General features: G+C 47.0%; 1 protein-coding gene across 4 annotated transcripts in view; it reads right to left on the bottom strand.

Moving 5' to 3' along the window:
* The window catches only part of Neurl4 (neuralized E3 ubiquitin protein ligase 4), a 44,872-nt gene that overhangs the window by 9,958 nt on the left and 10,605 nt on the right, over window positions 1-24,309 (bottom strand). For 2 of the 4 annotated variants that reach the window (XM_075685137.1, XM_075685139.1), the window contains exons 9-17: window positions 23,335-23,497; window positions 21,387-21,713; window positions 19,714-19,792; window positions 18,612-18,781; window positions 15,420-15,566; window positions 13,076-13,215; window positions 11,260-11,463; window positions 9,324-9,422; window positions 589-702 (exon numbers count right to left, since the gene is read on the bottom strand). In XM_075685137.1, the coding sequence (XP_075541252.1) occupies window positions 589-702; window positions 9,324-9,422; window positions 11,260-11,463; window positions 13,076-13,215; window positions 15,420-15,566; window positions 18,612-18,781; window positions 19,714-19,792; window positions 21,387-21,713; window positions 23,335-23,497 (1,443 nt within the window). The remainder of the gene's footprint in view (window positions 1-588; window positions 703-9,323; window positions 9,423-11,259; window positions 11,464-13,075; window positions 13,216-15,419; window positions 15,567-18,611; window positions 18,782-19,713; window positions 19,793-21,386; window positions 21,714-23,334; window positions 23,498-24,309) is intronic. The other 2 variants (XM_075685138.1, XM_075685140.1) reach the window with 1 other exon arrangement.

The following is a 24,309-nucleotide window of genomic DNA, read 5'->3' as shown; positions in this document are numbered from 1 at the left end:
GTGCAAATTTTTAAAGAAAATCTCGGCAGGGTGTGCATCCCACATGTCTAGCTTGCGGCAACCTGTTCACACTGCTTACTGTGCAGCGGCTGTTACACTGAACGTGTAAACGCTGATGTTCCATACTAGAATCTTCTATCCAATATTTCTAATTTTTGTTGCTGCTGAACTGGGCATGTTCTAGTGTTCTAGAGAAAAAACATTCACTGCTTTTCAGTCCAAGCCTGGACAGCCTCCCAAATGAGTGCTTGTCTTTCAGCGTTTGGTCTCTTCGAAAGCCCTTCACAAGTGAGAAACAAGATGACGTACCAACGCACCTATCTCTCTGGAAGATACACACCGCAGGCACTGGCATTTCTTGGCCAGTAACAACAAGGGCTAGGTTTCAACTATAGTGAGAAACAAGGCATGAAAAAAAAGAGGGCATCAAACATAAAAGCTACATAAGTAAACGCTAAAAGGGACAAATGTAAGTTTTAAAATCGTACCCACAAGTGCTGCCTATGATAATTGTAAATAAGTGCACCAAGTTAAAGCTAGAGAGTTTGTGATTTCCAGCCACATTCTCAAGGAGATTTTCCACGCTACCTCGGCACAGTCGAAATAATTGGTGGCCGCCGAGTGCGTGGCAGGGACTATGCTGCTACTGCAGAGGGACACCGACTCGAGCATCCCGTACAAGTCCAGCACTGCATACAGAACCTGCAGAGACACAAGAAGTATTGCACTGAATAAGACTATACTCAGGCTAAGAGACTAACACTGGCAACTACACAAGATGTACCACTGTGGACAAGCTGCATCCTTAATCTAAGTCAACCTCCGTGTTTAAGTCCAACATACAGTAATCCCTCATTATAATGAAGTCAGCGGGACGACGAAACAATTAGTTAGAAGCAGTAATTCGATATAAGCGTCCACCGAGAAAAGCTAAAGCAGTCTTAGCCTTAATTGCGCCACAACTGTGAGGAAGTAAAAATATGACGTATTCAGTGAAGCAAAACTTTATTAAGGTGCAAAAAAGGCAGTGAGCTTTGGCTGTTTCAAGTTCATACTGGGTGCGAGCAACTCCTGCTCTAATGTGACCAACACTGCACAAGGCCATGGTCGCCGCCCATGCATTCAACCTTATCTCGCAGCAGGCGCAGGTACTCCCGCATTTGCACTATAGTTGACACTTCACGTGGCTCTTTGTCCTTGTCGGGGCCACCAACAGTGCCAATTAGTATCTCTGCATCCATTGTTGTGGCGACCACGGGAGCCGCAGCATCAGCTGACGCGAATGTCTTGAAGTCGCCTTCTACCTCTTGGCCAGCAATTTTATGATAGCCTCGTACAGATCGCTGCAAGTCTGATCATCGTCACTGCCTTTTTCCACTTCTTTTATCAGTAGAACTTTCTACTCCAAAGTCACACACTTTTGCGTGGAGAATGACAGAGCCATTTATTACTGTAGACCACAAAAGCACACGCGAGGCACACCTAACGTAGCACTCCGAATAACACGCAATCACATGGCTTGTAGCACGGTTCCAAATGCACATGCCATCGGTGCCAAAGTGACTGAATCCGCCGGGCGATGCAGAAGGCAGAGGCTTCAAAATGTCATCAGGGCATCTCATTTTCCTCATCAGTGCGCGCTGGTGATGGTGACGGTTGCAATGGGGGGCTTGGTATCGGCTTCACGTGTAACGGAAGAAAGGCGATCGGAGTTGTGGAGACCAAGAAGCAGGAACTGCGGAAGGGCACCCGTTGGTTGAAGATTGTGCTTGGGAGGGCAGGCCGGAAGAGGACAGCTTTGGAAGAGCAGCGACGTCGAAACTGGCAGCGAGAAGGCGAGGAGTTGACATGAAGGCGAGTGAGAGGAGTGACTGGCGTCCAAATGGCTTGCAGACTGGAGAGCAAATGAGGAGGGAAGGAAGTGGCCGCTTTTATAGGGGGGATGCGGAGGTCATGGCAGACTACGAAAGTATCCTGCTGGAAAGCGCCGCAAATGCCATGGCTCGAGTCTGAGGTTGTGTTTGTTGTGCTCAAAAAACAATTAGCCGCTCATTGTGGGTACAAAGCGCGATTGTGAAAACTGAATAGTTTTGCAGTAGGGGCTTTGCATGCTCACTGGGCAACCTCTTCCCAAGGTGTGTAGCCGTGAAGTTTGCAAAACGAGTTTTTCGGCGCACCGTTGTAGACGACACTGTGCTAATGCTACGGTTTGAGCGTCGGTGTTCGCGCACCGCCGCATCTGCGCCATAGACAAATGTCTAGTGACAAAATTCAATGACCCTACCACGCATTTAGCCCATTTGTCTAAAGTTGGAGGGTGCAAATCAAGCATGACCGGCTCGAGAGAATCGCAGGGGAAAATGCCAGCTCGTGTTGACCCGCCATGCCGACAGCCTGACGACGCTCGGATTTTTCGCGTTTTCAGCAAGTTATCGGTCAATTTGCACGTCAGAAGTGCAACAAAGCTAGGGGCGGTGTTTTATTGTGATGCAGGCCGATCATGGCGAGAGGCAAGCAAGTTTCTAGACCAGCTTCCCTAAAATCATCTGCCCGATTTGTTAACGCAGCTCCTTGAGTCGAACATGGCACTTATAATCAGAGGGAAACTTGTGCTTTTCGGCACATTTCAGTGCCAGAAGTGATTTTTAGAGCGGTAAAACTTTGCTCATCGAGTGCACCCCAGGGAAAACTATGGGGCAAGTCTGCCCGCGGTCTTTTGGACACTTTTCGGCATCCAAGAGACTGCGGCTTTCTGGCATCACAAAGCGTCCGGAAAACATTATTTTCATGTGGATGCGATTGCGATCGAGATTAATGGTTCGGGCACGCTGCACCATGGAATTTGACAGCTTCCATTCGCTTCACAGTAAACAGCTGGGAGCATTCGGCACTCGCTTGGTACCTGTTACTAGGCAGCCATGGTTGTGGTCGTGCTTTGGTACTTTTGTGGCCTGTTCTTTGCCTGAATGAGAATAATTCGTCAGCGGTATTAATCTGACACTGCATGATGCCTCCACTCGGCTTAAAATGCGTGCGTTTGGATTGGGACTGGAAGAAATTACAAATAAAGCGACATTTCAAGTAAAGCGATTTCGTCATAATGAGGGATAGCTGTATTGTAAAGTAGTATCTGACTTGGAAATCAACAAATACGGCAACATGCAAAAATGAAGTTGATTGATAACGATGAAGCAATAGGTACAGAAATGGCCACTGCTAGCGGGAACACAAGAGCCCGTGGCAGCACTGCATGGGTCGCTTCCATCGGTGTATATGACATGACACCAGTGGCACGTCTTGGCATATGACTAATCATAGCAGATGACTCGCCGGGTTTTTGGCAAATTGTTTCGATTGCGCCTGCACCGCAAGACTTATGAGGTGCCGCTGGAGGGACACTCTGCGTAGTGATGCCATAGGCTCCTGTGTTGCCGGTAGCAGTGGCCGCGCCTGTACATTGCATGCAAGCACACACAAAGGAGCCCCATAGCTCATGGCTGATATAGGATCTCTTGTAACAGATACATAAATGACATAACGTAGAAGCAATTGTGTAATAACGGAGCAAATACAATGAACGTTCATTAACACATATAGAGTATTTTTCTTTTCTCTACTGTCAAATCCAGCTATTCATTAACCCTTTCAGTGTCAGGTGTTTTTCGAAGATGATGGGGTCATTTTCCTTGGATATTATAAAATTAACACAACAGTTCACTTTTGGCTATGCTGAAGGTAAAAAATTACACGGATAATGGCAAATGCACTCTTGGTATGGTCCTCACATTCCTATCGCAAAGAAACAATAAAATGAGCCGCAGACTGAAAACATTACTGTTCTCAGTACTTTTTCATGTTGTCAGGGTCAGAATCCAACGTGATCGAAGTTGACTCATATTCAGAGTAAGAAGAGCTGCTGCTCCAATGAACATTTGAAGGCTCTATACGAGCAGCCATCTCAAAACGATCACGAGGCAACGTTCAAGAAAGGAGCACTTTTGTTTATTTGAACTCCACCAGACAAAGCAAAGAGTGCAACAGAGGAAAGAAATGCGACAGGCGGCAGAGCCGTCTGGGACCACACCAACAAGCTCCCTAATAAAATTCAATCTACTATCAAACTGTGTTGATATCAAACTCCTGATCAATGCGTTGTTTATGGAACTATTGCTAACTCTTCTGAGAATGTAATACTACAAAAAGATCTGGATAACATTTCTTCTTGGTGCTCTGACCGGCTAATGAAGCTCAAGGTAACCAAGTGCAAAAGCATATGCATCTCATGTCATTCAAATGACCCTAACCCAGTAGTATATGTTCTCAATACTACCGCACTAATAAGGGTCACTTCATATAAGTACCATGGTAACCACATAACAGACAACCTTTCATGGAATTTACATGTGGAGTTCATATCTAAAACGCTAATCGCATGCTGGGGTTCTTACAACACAATTTCTTATCTGCCACTTGTAGTGTAGTGTCGCCCCCTGTCAGATCTCGGTGTCATCGTACATGTATGTTTTGTAGTTGTTTAGCTAGATGGCGCACCCCCCTTCTGTCATGTGACAAACTTGGAGGTGTCATCTGGCGTGTGAAGCCTTTATTAGCAATAAACGGCCGTGGGTCGGCCGAGTCTTCGTTCCGGTTTTCATCGGGAGCAGTTCGCTCCGTGTCTCCTTCCTGCGCCGGCGCTAGCCGCGCGTTCGCCCGGTCGGGGCCCCCCGCTTGCCTGCCGCTGCCGACACAACATCTTTTGGCGACGAGGATGGGATTCCCGCAGCGGTTCCGACCGAAGCCCCGGAAAACCAGCGAGCTTCGTAAGTGAAGCGTCCTTTACGTGTCGGCGCGGCCTGCAAACGCCGCCGACGCACTTGGCGTCGCGAGGCTTCCGAGCCTAGGCCTTCTCGCCCCCTTTGTTCTTCCTTGCCCATTCCTGCGGCGAGCTCCAGCTTGCCTCCTGCACGGTCTCCTGCACGCTACCTGGCATGGCTTTTACGGCGAACCTTCCTGTTTTTCTTGAAGTGCCCGGCCCACCGTTAATTCCATGGTATCGCTGGAAAAAAAGTTTTCAGGCCCACCTCGAAGCGGCCGGCGGTGGCGACTGGACGGACGCGCGACGAGCGTCCGCGCTCGTCAGCGCTCTCGGGCGTGAGGGACAACGGAAGTACTTTGCAGACGAGGAGCAGGAAGCAGCAAGGCAGTTAACCAGCGCAGCGTCAGCTTCAAGCGAAGCAGCAAGGCAGTCGACCGGCGCAGCGTCAACGTCAAGTGATGCGGTCCCGCCAGCGTCAGAGTTCCCGAGACTCGTGCAGCGGCTTGACCGGCTGTACGCCACGTCAACAAATGTCCTGGCGGAAAGGCACGAATTCACCAGTCGAAAGCAGTTCAAGGGAGAAGGATTCCTGGAATTCGTGACCGCATTGAAGGGGAAGGCGGTACAGTGCAACTTCGGCACAACCTACGACGAGCGCGTCCGAGACCAAATAATACATGGGGTAGCGAACGCCAGCGTTCGCGAAAAGTTATTAGCTCATGGCGAAACCCTGTCCCTGGACAAGGCCGAAGAAATTGGACGCTCGTTAGAAGCCTTGCATCGAGCGAACCACGCGTTCGGCTCCGAAAATGTACGAAGAATCGAGGCATCTCAACTTGGCGTTCCGTCGACGGGCCAAGATGGCAGACTTCTTCCGGGGAGCCGCCAAGATGGCCGACTTCTTCCGGGGAGCCGCCAAGATGGCCGACGTAGTCCGGGGAGCCGCCAAGATGGCCGACTTCTTCTGAGAAGCCGCCAAGAGGGCCGACAGTTCGCACATGGCTCCTCCGGGAACCGTGGTGCATGCGACCGGTGTGGCAGCACGAAGCATATTGCAACGTACAAGAATTGTCCAGCAAGGAACCGGCGGTGCAACGCCTGCCACACGTTGGGCCATTTTGCATCAGTATGCCGGAAAACCCGTACTGTTCAACACGTCTCTTCCGCAGAGACGCTGTCTTCAACTTCCGCAAGGCAGCCGTCCGCGTCTGTCTTGACGGTAAGCGCTTTTGAAACTAAAAAAGATTTGGAAGTTCCGGTCGTAGTGAACGGCGTCTCCATGCGACTGCCGGTGGATACGGGAGCGTCTGTGTCATGCATGACGGCCGAAGATTTTAGAAATAACTTTGGTCGACAGCACAGGCTGTCACAACCAACAGTGGACTTGAGAAATTTCTCCAAGCAACGCATCATCATTCAAGGCCTGTTTCAAGCCACTGTCCAGTTTTTCCAAAGGTCATGCTCCGTCACGTTCCACGTAACGACTACAGGAACATCACTGCTGGGTTTAGACGCCATCCAACGCTTGGGCATACAGATCGACGGTACGTCGCTGACATGTCGTCTACCATCGCTTCCTTCAGTACAGAGCCCCACAGGTGTGCCTCCGGGTTTTGATCACCTCTTCAGTGACGAGTTGAGTCTCGTCAACAACTGTGTGCACCGAATTCATCGGCAGCAAGATGCGAAACCAGTATCTTCAAAGTTGCGCAGACTACCCCTGGCTCTCCGTGACCAGGTCCCAAATGAATTGCGACGTCTCGAGGACTGCGACGTCATCAAGCGTGTCGAGGCTTCTGAGTGGGTGTCTCCACTCGTGGTGGTGCGCAAGAAGGATGGAACCATGCAGCTCTGTGTAGATCTACGGGAACAGGACAGTCTTGTGCCTCACGTTCAAGAAAGGGTCTTGCAGAAACAGTGGCAGACTAAACAGTACGTGGACAAACGTAGAGGTGCTCAGGCAACTCGTATCAAGGTGGGAGACACCGTCAGAATAAGATTTAAGAGGAAAGGATTTTTTAAGTACAGTAAACCTCGTAATGTCAAGGCCCAGATAGGACCATCTACTTTTTTACTCAGTGATGGGAAGATGTGGCATGTGTCTAAGTTAACCCTAGTGATAAAGGGTTCAGCAGGTAGTACATTGTGTACAAGTGACAAAGATTTTTTGTACTCATATTCAAACTTGGATAGTCATTCCGATGACTCGTCTGTAGCGACAGAGTCTTCTCAGAGTCGTCAGCTTCAGTTGAGTATTCCGTCTGACTGTATCACTTCCGAGTTTACACAGTCAGCAGTCGTCTCTGATTCCGTAGGAGAATCGGTAGCCTCCCAGGACTTTGTTGGGACGTCGAGAGGAGCTTCCTGGGCAACCCTCTCCAGCTTTGAGCGACAACCACATTCAATTGTCCAACCAGGGGGAGGGAAATAGTGGGACGACTGGGTCTTTAAAGTCGACCGATACGCGTCGCAACCCCCAAAGTTCTTCTGAGGTACGCACGCGTCCTCATCGTGACAGAAAACAGCCTCCGTGGCTCGATGATTTTGTTTCTGTAGTGTAGAGCGTATTGCTGTCTTCGAAATGCCACGGCTAGGGGCCTCGCTGTGACATTTAGGAGACAGTCCACATGTTTCAATAACACAGGTATAAAGTGCTCCTTGTTGCGGTGCAGCGAGTTTTGTGCAGTGTTCCTTGTCAGACTTTGTTTGAGTGACTGCCCGTGTTTTGGTGCCCAAGACTGGTGCGCGTGTATGTGAACTTGGGCGGGGACGGATTGAATTTGTTGTGGACTTAAGTGCGTGCTTTGTGTGCGACTGGTGCGCATGTGTGAACGTGGGGGGGAACGAACTGAAATCGCCTTTGGACTTAAGTGCGCATCTTGTGTGTGCGTTTCACTGTATGTTTACTTTGTTTCCAGGGGGGGATGATGTAGTGTAGTGTCGCCCCCGTCAGATCTCGGTGTCATCGTACATGTATGTTTGTAGTTGTTTAGCTAGATGGCGCACCCCCCTTCTGTCATGTGACAAACCTGGAGGTGTCATCTGGCGTGTGAAGCCTTTATTAGCAATAAACGGCTGTGGGTTGGCCGAGTCTTCGTTCCGGTTTTCATCGGGAGCAGTTCGCTCCGTGTCTCCTTCCTGCACCGGCGCTAGCCGCGCGTTCGCCCGGTCGGGGCCCCCCGCTTGCCTGCCGCTGCCGACACAACACCACTGTCCTAGTAAAGTTATCCTTATAGGAAGCGCTAATACGACCTAAGCTCAAGTATGCATGCTCCACATGGGATCCTTGGTAAGCTTCTCGAACGAACATTCTTGAGTCCATTCAGAACCGTGTCACCTGCTTCATTTCGTCCAATTATTCTCGTCATGCTGATGTCAGCTCTATGAAATGAACCCTTGGTTTACCTGGCCTCGCTTTGCGGCACAGGAATTCTCGTCTATGTCTTTTTTTAACATTTACAGTCACCGACCGGTAAATCGGACACCTGGACCGGGACAATCGGATAATCCGGACATGCTCAGTAATTCAGACAGCTTCGCTGCATTGCAATGGCCCCATGAACTTAATGTGTAAAGTCGACCAATATCTCAGGCAGCTGTCAGCTCTACATTTGATTATCTGGACTCTGTCCGCAGCTGTAGCATATGCCAACTCTGCTGCCATTATCACCTCTGGCAACCTCAATGAGACATCAAGTACGGCTTCAGAGATTACATACCAGATGGTAATCTCTGAGGCCTTGCCTTGATCGCCGCTCTTCGCCTCTGATATTTAACTGCAACTGCCGATCTTGGAGGCTTTGCCTAAATTGTGAGGTTGCATCAACATCATGATCATCACATCGTTTTCCGGCACCCCCATGCATGGCCCACTATCGCCATTCTGTTGAGTTTGCCTTGCACACGGCATTCTGCCATGCTATGCTTGTTTGTTTAATTTTGTGTCCCAGACAGCGCTCTGCTGGCTCCAACAAGTCTTTCTCGTGAAGTTATAGATAGGCCGCATCAAATGGCACCAATGGTGCCCTTGCAGTCTGAATGAGCCCGACTCCGCAATTGAAGAGGCTGAACTGCTGCATACCATAACGAGCTCAAATGTGGGCATCATTGATGACCTGCTGGGCTGCGGTGTGCGGATGCCTGCCGCCGTTAGATTTGAAGAGTTTGCAGGCGTCGACAGCGTGGTTTCATTGTGTGCTGAACTTAATGATGACGAAATGATTGAGCAAGTTCTCCCACCGTCAAACAGCGAATCTGGCTCAGATGATGATGCGCTGTGTGCTCCGGAGCCTTCCACACGCGGATCTACGAGAAAGTGCAGGCAGGCCAGGGACATGACGTGTCATGACAGAGACGCAGGGACATACCGATACATCAGAGATGCTGAAGGGGCACATACATAATGCAAATATAAAATAAAAAGAACAGCAAAATGTGAAGCAGTCAGAATAGTAAAAAGCAACCAAACGAAAAAACTAAATAAAACATTCAATTTGACTCAACAGACCTTTGGCAAGTTGGAGGCTGCTGGCCCTAAATCCTCGCCGTTGAGGTGTACGCGGAGGGTCCCGTCAAAGCAGTGCTGGACGCCAATCCGCTCTCCAGCCTAGACAAGAGGTAAAATATTTTAGCTGTGCCTTCTAAATCATTACCTTCACAGCATTTCTTGTAAGAGCATACAGCACAAAGATATCTTTGAACACCAATATGCACGAAAAAGTGAGACAACGTGCAACAATCTGTGGCGAGACAAAAAAGGACAATGTCCCCTTAAAACCAAGGAAACCTTGGGATCAGATCAGGCACCTGCTTTCCCCATTTTCTTTCCAATGCTGCCTGTTCACGTGAAGGCAGAAACTGGCTGGTCACAGTTTGTCATTGATTGACAGAAAAGAAAGCCTGCTGACTGTGCCATGACTGCCTAGTCATGGCTGACATCAGGACATCGGTCAGCAGTGTGGGGAAGGAAGAGACGGAAAGATGACAGATAAGAAGGGAGAGAACGCTCAGAGGTGGCAACTCTGCTGGCATAAGCTGCTCTGTGAACGCCTAACACTCTCAGTACCAGCTGCAAAAAGAGGCCTGTAGTTCGTTGCAATCTACGTTGCCTTGTGGTGGGGCAAGGGTGGCAGCAGCACGATGTTTCCCCTTTCTGGGTAGGGAAAGACAGTGCAGATGCCCTGTGCAATTTGATTTGCTGCACAGGTACTAGTCCTGTTTGGCCCTAACCTCTTCGCTACGCTTCTTCTAAAGATAAGTGCTCATGAGCGAAAAGTTGCGAGACACTAAAATTGTGCGCCAATCTCATCCTGGACCATGATTTGCTCCACTTCCAAAGGAGGAAGCCATGTCTTGGCTGAGGCAGCCCTTAAGAACAATGAAGATGGCCGTGAGCGTTATTGCAAATCTTCCTGTTCGTACCAGTATGCCTCCATGTTAGGGAATTTTTTTCTAAAGCCCAAAGTACGCCTCAGCAAAAACTTCGAAGGCATGCAAATCATGCGAGTTTGTAACCCTGCACCATGTTTTGCCCTGCTTCAAAAAAAAGGTGCCATATATTGACTGAGGTGGTCATTAAAAAAAGAAAAAAATTCTGCGACCAGCTTACGAGATGTTTTCACAACTTGTGAACACATTCATGGACACAGCGCTTCAGCTTCAAAATGCCTTTTATGTCATCATTTTTTTTTTCTGCAAGCTCCTGAAATAGGGTGAAACAAAGTTTTAAAGACTGTTACTGATTTCCTTGTTTATGTATATTTTTGTTAAGTGAAGAAGCTTAAAGCTCATTTTTCGCTTGCGTTAAAAGACACTAATTTCCTTTTCTTCTGCTTGACATAGACATCTTCAAACGTGAAGCATTTGAGGAAATGAGGCAAGTTAGCAATGACTTGTATGAAGGGCGTGGTTTGATGAAAACTACCTTATGCATATACGTATCCACATTAAAAGGATTATATTTATTGGTGCATGTGACTCTCAACATGTTCAGAATCAAGGCATAGGAGTCGCTGCTGTGAAATCATGTTTTTGGCGAAAGACGGGACTACTAATGTCAGAATTTCATTCATCTCTTCCCATCATCCCATTGCTCCATTTGGTCATGTCACATTACAGTGGACTCTCTTTAATGTGAATTCTGTCAAGACAAGTTCCCTTATAGGCTGGACAGTTTGTGAACCTTTACTTAGCTCGTGCTGATTTGGTGAGCTTTGGTTAAGACAAGCTTCTGATCAAACACACTTGTTCAAAGCCCCCTTGTGCTTGTCTTCAAGGCTTCAACTGCTCAGAATGTGTCAGGAAATCTTGGTGGAAATGAAGAGACCATGATTTATAGTGACAGAATTGAACATGCTGTTTGGATTGAACCATCACCAATACACACCTGCCATCATACACTGGCAGATGCAACTGCCTTAAAAAAAAGAAAGGCAAGAACTCACCGATAGCCGATGTAGGGACGGCCCGTAGTTGTCCCTCAGGAGGGTGCCATTGTGGAAAACACGTGACCCAACAAGGAGCCATGACTGGTGGCCTGGGAGACGAAGGGCTGTGGGGGGAAGTGGGACGCCTGGTTCAGGTGCAAACGTCGTCAGGCCCAGCACCAGTGCCCCGGCCCAAACGGAGCTCACTTGTTCCACTTGCACCTGGCGACATTGAGAAAAAGAATACAAAAGTGCGACACAGACTTTTTGACACAGCCTAAACACAAACACGCACAAAAAAGGGCCTAAACTTCATCTATCGAAACTAGCAAAAAGGAGCAGAGACAAAAACAATCTAGAACAAAAACTTTGACAGGCAAGGCACCCCATACTGCAAGTATGACACAACAGGGTTGCTTAGAGTGCTGCAGTACAGGTTCACACACACCAATAAGTGTGTGCTCTTCAACAGAATAAATGGGTAAAGTGATTGACCAGGCATGCTCACAGGTGGCCAAATGGCCGAAGGAAAAAACATGCAAGCTGAAAACGATGGCCACACCACAGCAAAGCTAACCTGTCACCACGCATCAGCTTGTATTCTTAAACAAGTAAAATACCCGCAACCCTAAGAACTGTTCACCATGCTTTTGTACTAATTGCACATTCAAGTTTATCTAGTAATCTAGTACAAGAAAGAGAGCAAAGAAAAAGTTCAGCAGACTTCAGTGGTTCCTCCAGCTTTCAACATATTTAGGGCTCATTCACACTGGCGACTTGAGGAGGTTGCACGACTGATTGCAACTGACGACCAAAAAGCGACTCAAAGTGACCGATGTTCACACCGGCAAGTGTGACTGGCCCCGGTGCCACGCCAAAATGTCTGACGATTGATGACATTCACGTCTGTTCACAATGCCATCGCCACGTAAAATAAGTGTCAGCGTACACAGACATCCTGTTACTGCACACTTGATCGGTTCAAAAGCTTTGTGACTGTGGTCCGGCGACTGAAAAACTGAGCAGCAAGTGACTGGCCCAAAACAGTCACTCTTTGACCAAAGCGACCATTTGCGGCTATTTGTGTCTGGTCACTTTGCAACCAACTTGGTCGCACAACCTTTGTGAGTCACCGGTGTGAACGAGCCCCTACTGTGACAGGAACAGGCTCCCATAGGAGACACCGCACTTCAAATAGTTCATTTCCATCTGCTACAGTCATTGGTGTAAACAGGGGGCAGCACACTGGGCACATGACCCCCCTCCCACTCCCCCTCCCTATTCCCAATAAAGCATGTGCTCCCTCGAAAAAATTTTCTGGCTATACCACTGGCTACAGTATTGTCAACTATGGCTTCTGAAATATGGACACCACCATTCTCAAACCTTGCGCAACTTACAATGCTCCACACAAATTGCCAAGTGCAAATGACACAATGGTTTGTGCACCCAGCTCCCAAGTGGCAGCAGTAGGCAAACTTCCGTTTTCCTTTGCCATGTGGCGAGGGCTGAGCCAACGAATCAATGACTATAGCGTAACAGAAAGGATGGACACAGCAAAACCAGTTTCTAGCTTTTAGCTGCTCTCGAATCAAAAGGCTTGCAAAGCTCTTGGTTCAAGCAAACAGGCAAGCAAATGCATATGCATTACCAATTTACACCTGAAAATCGTGTTCCCAAATGTGCTGTGTTCTTTACCTGGTTGCCAGTAAAAAAGAAAAAAAAGAAAAAGGGGACACCCACTTCATTTCTGCCTTTCAGTACAAACCATCCTGACCCTGACAGGGTCAGCCAGGACACGACGTTCCTGCCTTTGCAGTGACACTACACGCACCTCGAAGAGTTCCTCCAGTTCCAATGGTGCGGCACTGAACACAAGAGCGTTGTTGAAGCCAGCGGAGCGGCAGGCCACCTTGTTGTTATTCCTAAGGACCACATTCTTCCCGCAGCAGGTGTTGAACTGGTGATTTACAGCTGCATCGAGACAAGAAACACGAACACTAGTGCGCTCAATAAAACTGGTCCCAAGAAAAAACAAGCATTAGCTGACACAGTTGAACCTCAACATAACCAATATGCATATAAAAAAGTAAACATAAAATTTGGTTGGTGACACTTCATTTCAGTGGAGTATTCTCCTGCTATAACGAAACTGAAAATGCGGGATCTGACATGATGTTGGCTATACTGAGGCAAATTTTTGTTTGCATGTAACTTAAGATACGCAGTAGAACCTCATTCACAGGTTTTGGAAAGAAATGCCAGAAAAAAACTTACTAAACAGAAAAATGTACGATCCAAAGTCACTAAAAAATTTGACAGACTCAACTGTAGTTGACATCTATGTAAGGTGAAGCGTTGCGTGAATCACTGCAGCATGTGACAACGATGCATGCCAAGCTCATGCTGCTTGAGCGGCTCGAGACATGCGTTGCCTGTTATTGCGGCTTCCGAAAAACTTACGGTTGTACTCCTGTAATTCGGCCTGAGTCTGCGGTTTCTTTGAGCAGAGCATTTTTGCAGACAAGGAGTTTTCAAGACATAAAAACAAAGGTTACTGCGCTAAGCAGACGAGGACTAAGTGAGACACAAACGATGTGTACGGTCATGAACCAACTAGCTCAGCAACAAGTTTTGTTAAAAGAGAGTTTTCACATGCCTACTCGGTGCGAATCGTTGCGGCGCAAGATGACAACGCGAGAGCTTGAGTGACCTGGGACGCACATTGTTGTTTTCCTATTGCATAGTGTTTCGAGCTGGTGGCACCAAACCAAAATGAAATCAAGCTGGTGGTCCAAAATATGATGCCTACGATGCCACTAGAGCGAAACACGACGCTCAATTTGTGCTGGCTGCAGCAGGGAACGGCGGTGGGCTTGGGCTATCTCCTATCAAAAGCGTGCAGTATGCTTTCAATGGCACTACACCCCACACGATGTGGAATAGATAGGTGAAGATGATTATCCCAATAGGGCTGGCGGCGATAGCTGTGAATGTGGGGTGAGATGACCCTGGAGAAGATTTGCTTGTAGTGAAATGAAAAACAGAACGCGTGCCGGTGTTTTTACATGAGACGGGCGGGCGAGTATTGCGCGGGAAAGCTGCTGTGGCGGGCGGCTACTGTTCTCAACCACGTGCGCGTTGCGTCATTTCTCGTTTGCATGGCATCTAGCAGCGGGAAAACAATTATATACAATTGCAGTTTGGTGATGCACTGAATGTTGGTGCTGAATGATTGCATTTTCCTGGAACTTATAAACTAGTAAAAAAAAGCGTAACTGTATTGTGTCATTTTTCATGTTCTCGATTAGAAATGTGGGTGCCGGGAAATCATACGTAACGGGATCATATCAAATAGGTTCTACTGTATATATTCCGGTAGCAAGAATATGAAGTACAGTCGCCAGCCAATTTTTAAGACACTTGATTTTCCATACCTACACGATTCCAGTGGCATCACCACCTACCCCTAGCACCAATGTATAATGGTAACAACCAAATTTAGGATGCCACATAACACTTGGGTAGGAATTGAATATGTGATGCTGCAAACATGGTGGCCACGAACGTAGTTATGTTCTGCTATGTTATGTTCTGTTATATCCTGCTATGTTGACTGGCACGAAGCTGCAAACGCTGGTTGCACAACTCCTGATGAAGTGCTGCTGGTTAGGCTTAGTGGCTTCAGCTGTGTGGCGGGCAGTGACAAGCCATCATGGTTCCACCAACATGCTCACACTTATATTACCTTATCAGTGATTGAGCGTGAGATAAGACGCACGGGCTAGGTCGACGGTGGTAGTAGCAGCACACCGATCCATTTGCAGTCCCCTCTGCGTTCAAAGCCTGCCAGTGGTGTCCATGTCTTGGCCATCGGCTTGGCTTGGTTGGACCACAGACGGCAAACAAACGTTACGGCTACGACTTTACAACGTTAGCTACAAATTGCTAGATTTTAGCACAAAACAGAGGACCACAAAGGAACAGACACACAAACGAGACAAGCAGTACTCCTTTGTGATAGTGTGTTCTGCTGTGAAATCTAGCCATTCAGAGTTCAGTAACACAACCCGAAACCTTGTGCTCAGCATAGCATGCCATGGCCAATCAGTCATGTGGCAGATACAGTGTGGCAATGACTGCTGCTTGTTGTAAAAGGCTTGAGCCCTTGTACGTACACACGCTGTGTGCAGGCGTGATGCTCGCCCTGGTGACCTCCGGACTAGCCACCTTGGCAGGCAGGGCTGCTGGTGGAGAGATCCGCTGCTGCGGCACGATGGACACCTGTGCACACTGGCCGTAGAGGTCTATCACAGCCCAGACAGCTGAAATGGGAGGGTGGGGTGGGGTGGGGAGGCAAGGGCAAACATTAACCAAATGCATCCAGCACACATTGGCAGCTGCAACACTGGGTCTGAATAGATTGATGAATTATTCTTGAGGAACTCCACTCTCGTTGATTTTACAGTAATGGGCTGATTATTGGGCTCAAAACGACGGTCAAAGCATCATTATTGAATTTCATTTTGAAACCCCAGGGCCAATAGGTTAGTGTGATGTCACAAATTGCAAAGCATTTTTTTTCAATTTCGGACGTGGTTCAGCAAAAGTTCTTGAAACATTTCATGCTCCTTCTCTGGCTCTTTAAGAATACAACATAGTTCAGCTTCACCCATAGAAGCTAAACTAGGCCCCGAGCATATGGCATCAAAATTTGTGACATCACACGGAAAGCTGGTATGGGAATTTCAAGGTGCCACTGCTATCTGTCTCATTTTTGCATCTTTTCTGCCTCACTAAGCACTTTCTCACAGTAAGAGTGCCATTTTTAGTATTGTGGAAAGGTAATTTACCAGCACAGTTCAAGTAATTTTCCTCTTTAGCATCCCTTTAAGAGGAAGCTTTGACTAAAAATGACGAGGGCTCTTCCCTGCTCAGAAATACAGGTTAAACACAGGAATGACTCTTTAAACAGGCTGCTAAATAGATTTTTACTGGAAATCATTGCCTTTAAAGAAAGCTAAAATCTGACTGCTAGAGCAGATCTTCAGTCTAGGCCTTTAGAAAGTGTAAAAAAAAAATGGGCAGACTTCAACATATTATTATTATTGATTTGAAAATAAAGTTTACGCTCTCTTAACATATTTGAAGCACCTAGTTCACAGCTCCTTTGCCGAATCACTTTTGAAAGCTTGGCTACAAGTACTATTCTTACTTTTTAGACAAAATTTACACAACCGGAGCTAAAAAATTCTTTGCTAGCAGTCAATGTGACTACAGTGCCACCCGTCATCTGTGTGACGTCACACTATAAACAGAATCTACATCCCAATTTTCACTGCATGCAAGGTCACTACAGTCACGTGGTAATACGCAAGCTTACGAGCTCATTTCACGACTCCACTTCAGCCTGTCTTGCCAATAGATTGATTTCAGGATGTCACCACCGCAGGAAAGGATGTCAGCAGCAGCAGTAGTAGTAGTAGTAGTAGTAGTAGTAGTAGTAGTAGTAGTAGTAGTAGTAGTAGTAGTAGTAGTAGTCCTTACTGGGCTCAAGGGCGGACTACACTAAGAAGCGTGGAGGTGACAGTAAAAAGTTCTCACAATAGAAGTGTGGTTGAGAAGATGCAATCCCGCCCCAACCAAACTCACTGAAAGAAAAGTCCACAATGGCATTCTCCTCAATGTTGCCACGAATCGAAATACACCTGTGAGCAAAAGTACAGTTGAACCTCGCAATAACGAAATCGGCGGGAAACGCGAAAAAATTCGCTGTCGCGAGAATTTCGTTGTTGCGAAAAGAGACAACACAGATAGGTAATGCATCGCAGAACAAAACTTTACTGTCCAAATTCCGTTAGCTTACTTTGCAAGCTTTGCTCGAGGATATAGAACCGCATTGTTGACAGTACAAAGTGTGGTGCATGCGTCGACCAGCAGTGGCAGTAGTGCCGTAGCGCAGAATTTACGGTCAACTGCTTTCGGAGGTGCGATCACTTGCCGAGATTTTGCGTAACTTGCACCGGACGCAAAGCAACAGCGCATGCAGCAGCATTTCTCCAGCGCACGCTGTTGCCCGTAGGTGCCGACGCGGTTGGTGCCGATCGCAAAAGTGATCGTATCTCGTGTACGCGAAAGAAAACGATTGAGATAACGGCCCTTTCGCGCCAATCTACATCCGGCGTAGAATCCGCACACGATGCCTGTCAGGTGGCACCAAAACCAGCGTTCTTGAAGCAAGGGATGCGTATTCCCTGACGATCGGTCAATCATGGCCCCATGCGTGACACTCCATATGCCGCGACCGCCATCTCCAGCGTCATAAACAATTCCACGTAGGTGGGACGTGGATTTCTTTGTTTTTGCTGCATTTTTCCCACCTAGGCGCACATTACGCAGTGCACTGCCGCGATCAGGGATTGTTGTTCGAAACGCGCGTCCAGTTTGCGTGAAGTATCGCCTCACGAGATTGGACTAGGCCTCGCCGAGTCGTCAACCGCGGGGAACGCAAAATGAACGCGCGTTTCGAACAACGATCTCGCCTGGTAGGCGCGCAAACACCGTAATCACATGTCGGTAGCAACGTGCGTGCCGCTCATGGTGCCGCTGCAAACGGGCGATCAACAAACAAGATGGCGGCCATGACGTGTTTCCAGCGCACTGATCGCTTCCGGCGCTTGGTTGTTCTGGTGAACAAAAATGGCGGCGCTCACGCAAGTGTAATGTGGTGGTATTTTACGCAATTTTAATGCATAACAATCGCATTTGAGCACATCTCGGAGCCTGCTAGCCTTACGCAATATGCGGAGTTACGTTCCGGCAAATTTCGTTGATGCGGGATTGCAGTACAGCTACATTTCGTTGCCGAGAGGGACGAAATGCATTGAATCCTATGGGCGTTCGCCGGGGATACGAAAATGTTTCGTTGTCGTGGGAATTTCGTTGTTGCGGTATTTCGTTATCGCGGGTTCCAACTGTATATGAACCAGGGATGGCGTGATAAAGCTGATTTTCTCCTCTGCCTGTGAATGTAACTTAAATTAAAGACTAGCGTTCAACTTGGCATTGCGAAATTTTCAGTACACTCATCAATTGCAGTTTACGCATGTTAATGGCGAAGAAACTCAGTTTTTTCGGTGGCCCTGTGATCTGCATCTTTTGCTCATGGGTGTGCATCAGGAAAGAATCAAATACCATAGTCATCACAGTGCTGAAAGGGCGATCGCACATGCAATTTTAACGTGGTGACGTCGGTCTCTTGGGGTGCACTGAAAGTGAAAGTTACTGGCACCTTTTGTGGGGACCTTCTCCTGCCGGGGCCTAGAATTCAACCTCTCAAGGTAAAACAAGTTCTTGAAAATGCAGCTTACGTGACCGGATGTTCCTGCAAGCGACTCCCTGGTCTTCTCCGTTGACAAAGTAGTGCAGGCAGCCGTCGGAATCTCGCATCATTCCCACGCGGCTTCCTACGCCAAGCTGGTCCAGGTCGCACTTGTAGCCATTCCGCACAGTGTTGCCATTTCGCATGATGGTCGAACCACTGTAAGAAAAAAACGAAAGAAGAAATTCACATCAAATTAGGGGCTTTAACGAGAATGGCAGGGCAGGACTGCCAATCTCAAGATGTTGAGAATAGTACCAGTTGAAGTAAAAAAACACTAAAGCGTGTTTTATTACTGAAGCTGCTGACTGTTCATTTTTAATAATTTGCATTCTTCCTTAGGGACACTGTAAAACAGGCACTCTGCTAGTCGCTGCAAGGATGATCCACAGTACAGAAGAATGAAGATGTTCATTTAGCTTTTTTGCGCGTAATGTTAGCCAAAATTTTGGTTGCCGTTATACATTTGCCCTATTATAAGGTGGCATTGCAGCTGGTAGGTCTGAATAATTGAGTCGGTCCGAAGTATCAGTCTCAATATTTGGCAGCCAACTGTATTTGTATTCTTTTGGAATAAGTTCTGTGATGTTCCGAGATGCAAATAAAGAATGGTAAAATGATTGGTGTGAACACGATAATCAAAAACAAGGTTTAAGTTCGGTCAATACTGTAACCACTTGTTGTGAGGTACCGTTTTTACAAGAAACAGACGCTTTCATCAGCACTTCCCTGCTAGTAATGCCCCCAAGACAGACAGTGCAGCCGTTAGGGTCATAATTAGCCGGAGTCGAATGAATAAAAGTCTACTGTAATTGCAGGAGCAAGCCAAAGTGTACCATTGCAAGGCTTCCGACACAAGCCGGAATTGTTTTTAGCCTCTGTAAACACCTCTTTGGCCAGCATACCGATATTCTATTTACCTTCCACACCAAAGACCATCCATAAGACTTGCAGGCCAAGGTATCTAGCAGTGCAAAACACTTTCTGTTTCTACCCTTGCACGAAAGCGTGGCATGCGCCCAGATGCCAAATCATTTTGTGCGGATTCATTGTCAAGCACTGCGAATGAAAGAGAAACACTGATCGCCTACCTTAGCATCCACGTATCGTGAGTGATGTCAGTCATTGTGCTGGGAAACTCCAGATCTTCCGGCCTGATGGCCGTGACTCCTGCAATGTTGAGGAAATTCGGACACTTACATTTTTTGTGCACAACCCCAAACAGTTGGCCAACACTTTTAGCAGGTTGCATCACATGTCTATAAACATCGAAAACTGTTAAGATCAATATTTTGAGCCATGTCTAAGAAACTTCACTGTAAAATTTGTGGGAAGTGTCTGATGTGGAAACTTGCACATGCGTTTCATTGTAACTGCCTACGTTTATTAATTAATTTATTTATTTATTGAATCTGTGACCACAGAGGTTATAACAGAGGTTACAACAGAGGTTATAATATGGTGTTCCTTGTGCAAATGCAAGGGGAAGTTCAATAAAGATTTGTGTATAAGTCATTTGTCCACTTAAAAAAATTTCCTTAAGGAATGTTGAGGCATGTTATAAAGAAATTTCAGTTGCAGTACAATGTGTCAAACTGACTGCAATGTCTTAAGCTGTTGACTATGTTCTCTGTTCTGTTGTGTCAATTGTCAACTAAAATGTAGATTAACAGAGAGAAGTTGTTTGAAGTGTTTATATTTGTGTTAAGTTGCAAACTATGGCTGCCAGTGCCATATACAAGTGACACAGAATTCAGCGACTGTACAAGTGAATGCGCAATAAACATTATAAATCTAATAATAAAGGAAAAGGTTTATAAACAACACAAGGTAAATAAAAAACACTAGGAGGGAGCATGATGACGGGGCAGCTATCCTCGGCAAAACAACCTTCTCTTGACGTGACCCCTCCATTCCTTCCAAGGCCCACCTGCACATCGAACTCTTGGGAAATAGGTTGTGCATGGTTGCCTGACCTTTCAAAGCATCGTGTAGTTTGAGGTAGCTCTTAGTGACATCATCACCACCGTTATCTTTCCCAACCTTAGCTCTACTTTCCCCTTTACTCTCTGCGTGCACAGTGGCTAGAAATTAGCATGTGCCTATCACCTGGTGAGGGCCTATTTCCCATGAGCCTTTCCTTTATACTGAAATGAAGTTTTCTCCACAAACCCCTCCAGGATTTTGATGACCGTGGCTGCTGCTGCCGTCACGCTGAATAGCTCACACATAGGACAGCACTCATGTAACGAATCAGCTGCACTACTCTGGCAGATATGCTAGTTGCTGGCTCTGCCCTCTACGCAATTAAACAGAGGAAAAAGAAATGGTAACTAATATTCTCACTACATCAACTGTGCGTCTTCAAGCGTATAATTTCTTTATTGAAGTTCTTTCAGACTGGTGCATCTTGTCGGTCGGTTTCTCATCGAGTAAAGTGGGCCAATCCTACAGATGGAGCAATCAAACTAGCACACTATTTTCAGGACTGGCCAACTTTTATTCAGCAGGTGGACCCACAGATGGGTGTCATAGCAAAGTGGTCTGATCCCATTGACTGGTAATCTGCGGTAGCGTGATGGGGCTATGCGCATCTCGCCATGTCGCCTGGCAGGCGTGCAGTTGCTATGCCGCAAAATGCTGTGCAGAAGATGACCAATTGTACAGCCTTCAATTAAACTGCTCCAGATAGATTTCAATATGGACACTGGATCTGCAGAATAACTGTTTCATGACTAGGATTCAATATTATCACGCGACGCACCCTCGTGGTCTTTCTTTTCTCTTTCTTGCCTCTGTGCTGGAGACTCACCGGCCTCGATGGATCCCGACCACCGGTCAACCATCTGATCAATGACCACTTCGAAGAGCTGGTTGTCGGTGAGAGGCCGGTCGCTGATGACGATGGCAAAGTTGAACTCGCCGTGAGCGTTCGGGCGCACTGCCGTCAGCCCGTTGTTGAGAACCCGTGCGTTACGACCATGCCTCTTGCTGAAGCGCAGCTCGGCAACCAGCGGCTCACCCGCTGTCAGGGCCAGAGACGGCGACGGCACTGCCAACAAGAGCTCCGGCACGGGTGCAGTTTCAGTGCCTTTGGGAAAACGGGTAAAATGCAAGCCATTGCTCACGGTAAGCGACTCAGTGGCTCGTATACTGTAATTTTGCATGCATAACTCACAATAAGGTTCTAAGGAACAAAATCCTGTGATGCCCAACCTATCTGATAGGTTGGTGAAGGGATATATTATAGGTTGCTTTGATACCTCATTATGATGGAAGCAGAGGAAACTTATTGCACCGCCCATAGCAGCGTTTTTGATACACTGGAGTGAGTTTCTGGTTGGCGATAGTTCAGTAAACCAACTGTTAATTATATTAATTACTAAACCAATTTTGTTCAAATTTAAATTACACTGACTGTTTTTGTATGAATGTGCTCTTCGTGGTCAGAAATAAAGGCAAACAAGTTGTTCTAATTTTCCTTGATGAGGAACTATGTTTGGGCATTAGAGAGTCATGTACAAAGCAGGAGTGGGAATTAATACGTAAGTGTGGCTCGCGAGTGTGGCGTCACAAAAAAGGCAGAGCGCACTGCCACGAAGCTGCACCTGAACACTATGTTCTCATTGGTGTGAAACTGCCAGCCAAACGACGACATTCACGCACATATACGTTCCACGTTACCTTAAATCCCCGCAACCCTTCAACACGGAGTGGCAGTAAAAGCGGAGATAACCCAGCATACCAAATGAAATTGTTTCTGATGCTCTGGTTTGTGCCAACAACCATGTCATGCTGCTTTCACAAAGGCCTGAAGGTTGTTGCATGCAGTTATCAGCACAAACTAAATACAGATTTCTTCATTAAAAGCAGAGCTTCCTTTGGTCTTTTACCCCACTTTGCGTGGGCCGATCTCGGAGACGGTGCGGCCAAAGGTGATGACTTGGTCGGTCGATCCTGACGTCAGTGTGCAATGTGTGCCCTCGCAAAGGTTTTTCTTTTTGTGGTTTGTAATGTGGGCTGACCCAGGAGGTAGTTTAACATCTGTGTGCCCACATGTCTCATAGCATTAGGCAATAGAGCTAACTAATAAGTGTCCCCAGCAGCGAATTTCAACAGGTCTACCAAGGAGTTATCACTTGACTTTGAGAATCACCCGCTGATAGTTTCTGCCCAATACTTCGATCATTTTTTTTTTAGGACAATGCCTTCCTTGGCGAATTGCCACTACCTTGCTGTATCGGGTATGTCTGTTTCTAAGCTGTTTCTAGCCTCCTATGCAGGCTGATCCCGAAGACAGTGCAATCTAAATATAAGTGCCACTGGTTATGTGATGACTGGCTGATGATGACTGATGATGATGATGCCAATTATTACAGACGAAAAAAAATGTGAGATGCGATTGAACCTTTAGTTGACGTTGATCAAACGTCACTCCAGTGTGGCTCTCACAGTAAATCATATGGCTCACACACCCCATTCTTACCCCTAACTCACTCAAGAAGGCATTGTCTTTTATCGACTTCAACCAGAAGTTGAATCGTCTTCCAACTTTTTTCTTTTATGAGAACTGTGATTGGGGGAGGGGAGAGTAGAGTGGTGGGTTTTGAGCAAAGCTGAGTTATACAGGTCAGACACTGATAACAAGCCTGACCTATGGCATGCTCCTAAGGTACAGCAATATAACAAAGGAATGCAATATGCTGGCTTACCAGAGTGGTCCACCACAGAAGCCTGGGCAGCTTGTCCATAAAGATCAATGACACCATACACCCGAGCAGGCACGTTGTGAGCTGCTACGCCTTGGTCCACTCCATTGATGTAGAAATGCAGATTGCCCTCAGATGTTCGTTTCACGCCAACTTTGTCCCCAACCTGCGTACATGGGTCATCCAAAGCGCAACATTGGCACATCATGTTTTACCTTCTTCACTGCCCCAACAGATACAGACATTGATGTGAAACACGAAGTCACGCTACTTGAATGCACTGGCACTCACACCATTTGCTGGTTAGTGATATCATTGTTTACAGCGACTCACAGAATAGAAGTGGGTTGGAGCGCATATGGCAGGCATTACCAAGTCATGACCGGCAGCTTACTGCTTACCTTAAAAATAAATGTATACAATAGTTGCATTCTACCAGTACTAACATATGGGGAAGAAAGTGGGAGGTTAACAGAGAAGCTTGAGAAGTTAAGCCTATACAATGAGCGACGGAATGAAAAATCATAGGCATACCATTAAGAAACAGGAAGACAGCAGTGTGGATTAGTATGCAAAGGGGACTGGCCAATGCCCTAGAATTGAAGCTGGGCGGGGCATGCAATGCGTAGAGTGGCTAACCGGTGGTCTGTTCGACTTACAGAACGAGTGCCAAGGGAAGAGAAGTGCAATGGAGGACAGCACAGAATTAGGTCGCGTGACAAAATTAGGAAATTCGCAGACATAAGTTAGAGTCAGCTAGCACAAGAGAAGGGTAACTTGAGGTAAGTGAGAGAGGCCTTTGTCCTGCAGCCCACATAAATGGGCTGATGACAAAGCTCTGACTGTAGAACCCTGCGTTACTTTGTACTGTCAGAACTATGTGTTCTTTAGGCTCAACTTAACTTCTCCAGCTAACAAAAAAAGCTGAAACTCTACCACTCATGAGGTGACTAATAAGTCTTGTGCACCCCCAATCAC

This window comes from Dermacentor variabilis, chromosome 3 (assembly GCF_050947875.1).
Source record: "Dermacentor variabilis isolate Ectoservices chromosome 3, ASM5094787v1, whole genome shotgun sequence".
NCBI classification, from domain to species: domain Eukaryota; kingdom Metazoa; phylum Arthropoda; class Arachnida; order Ixodida; family Ixodidae; genus Dermacentor; species Dermacentor variabilis.
This window is presented reverse-complemented; position numbering and strand designations above follow the sequence as displayed.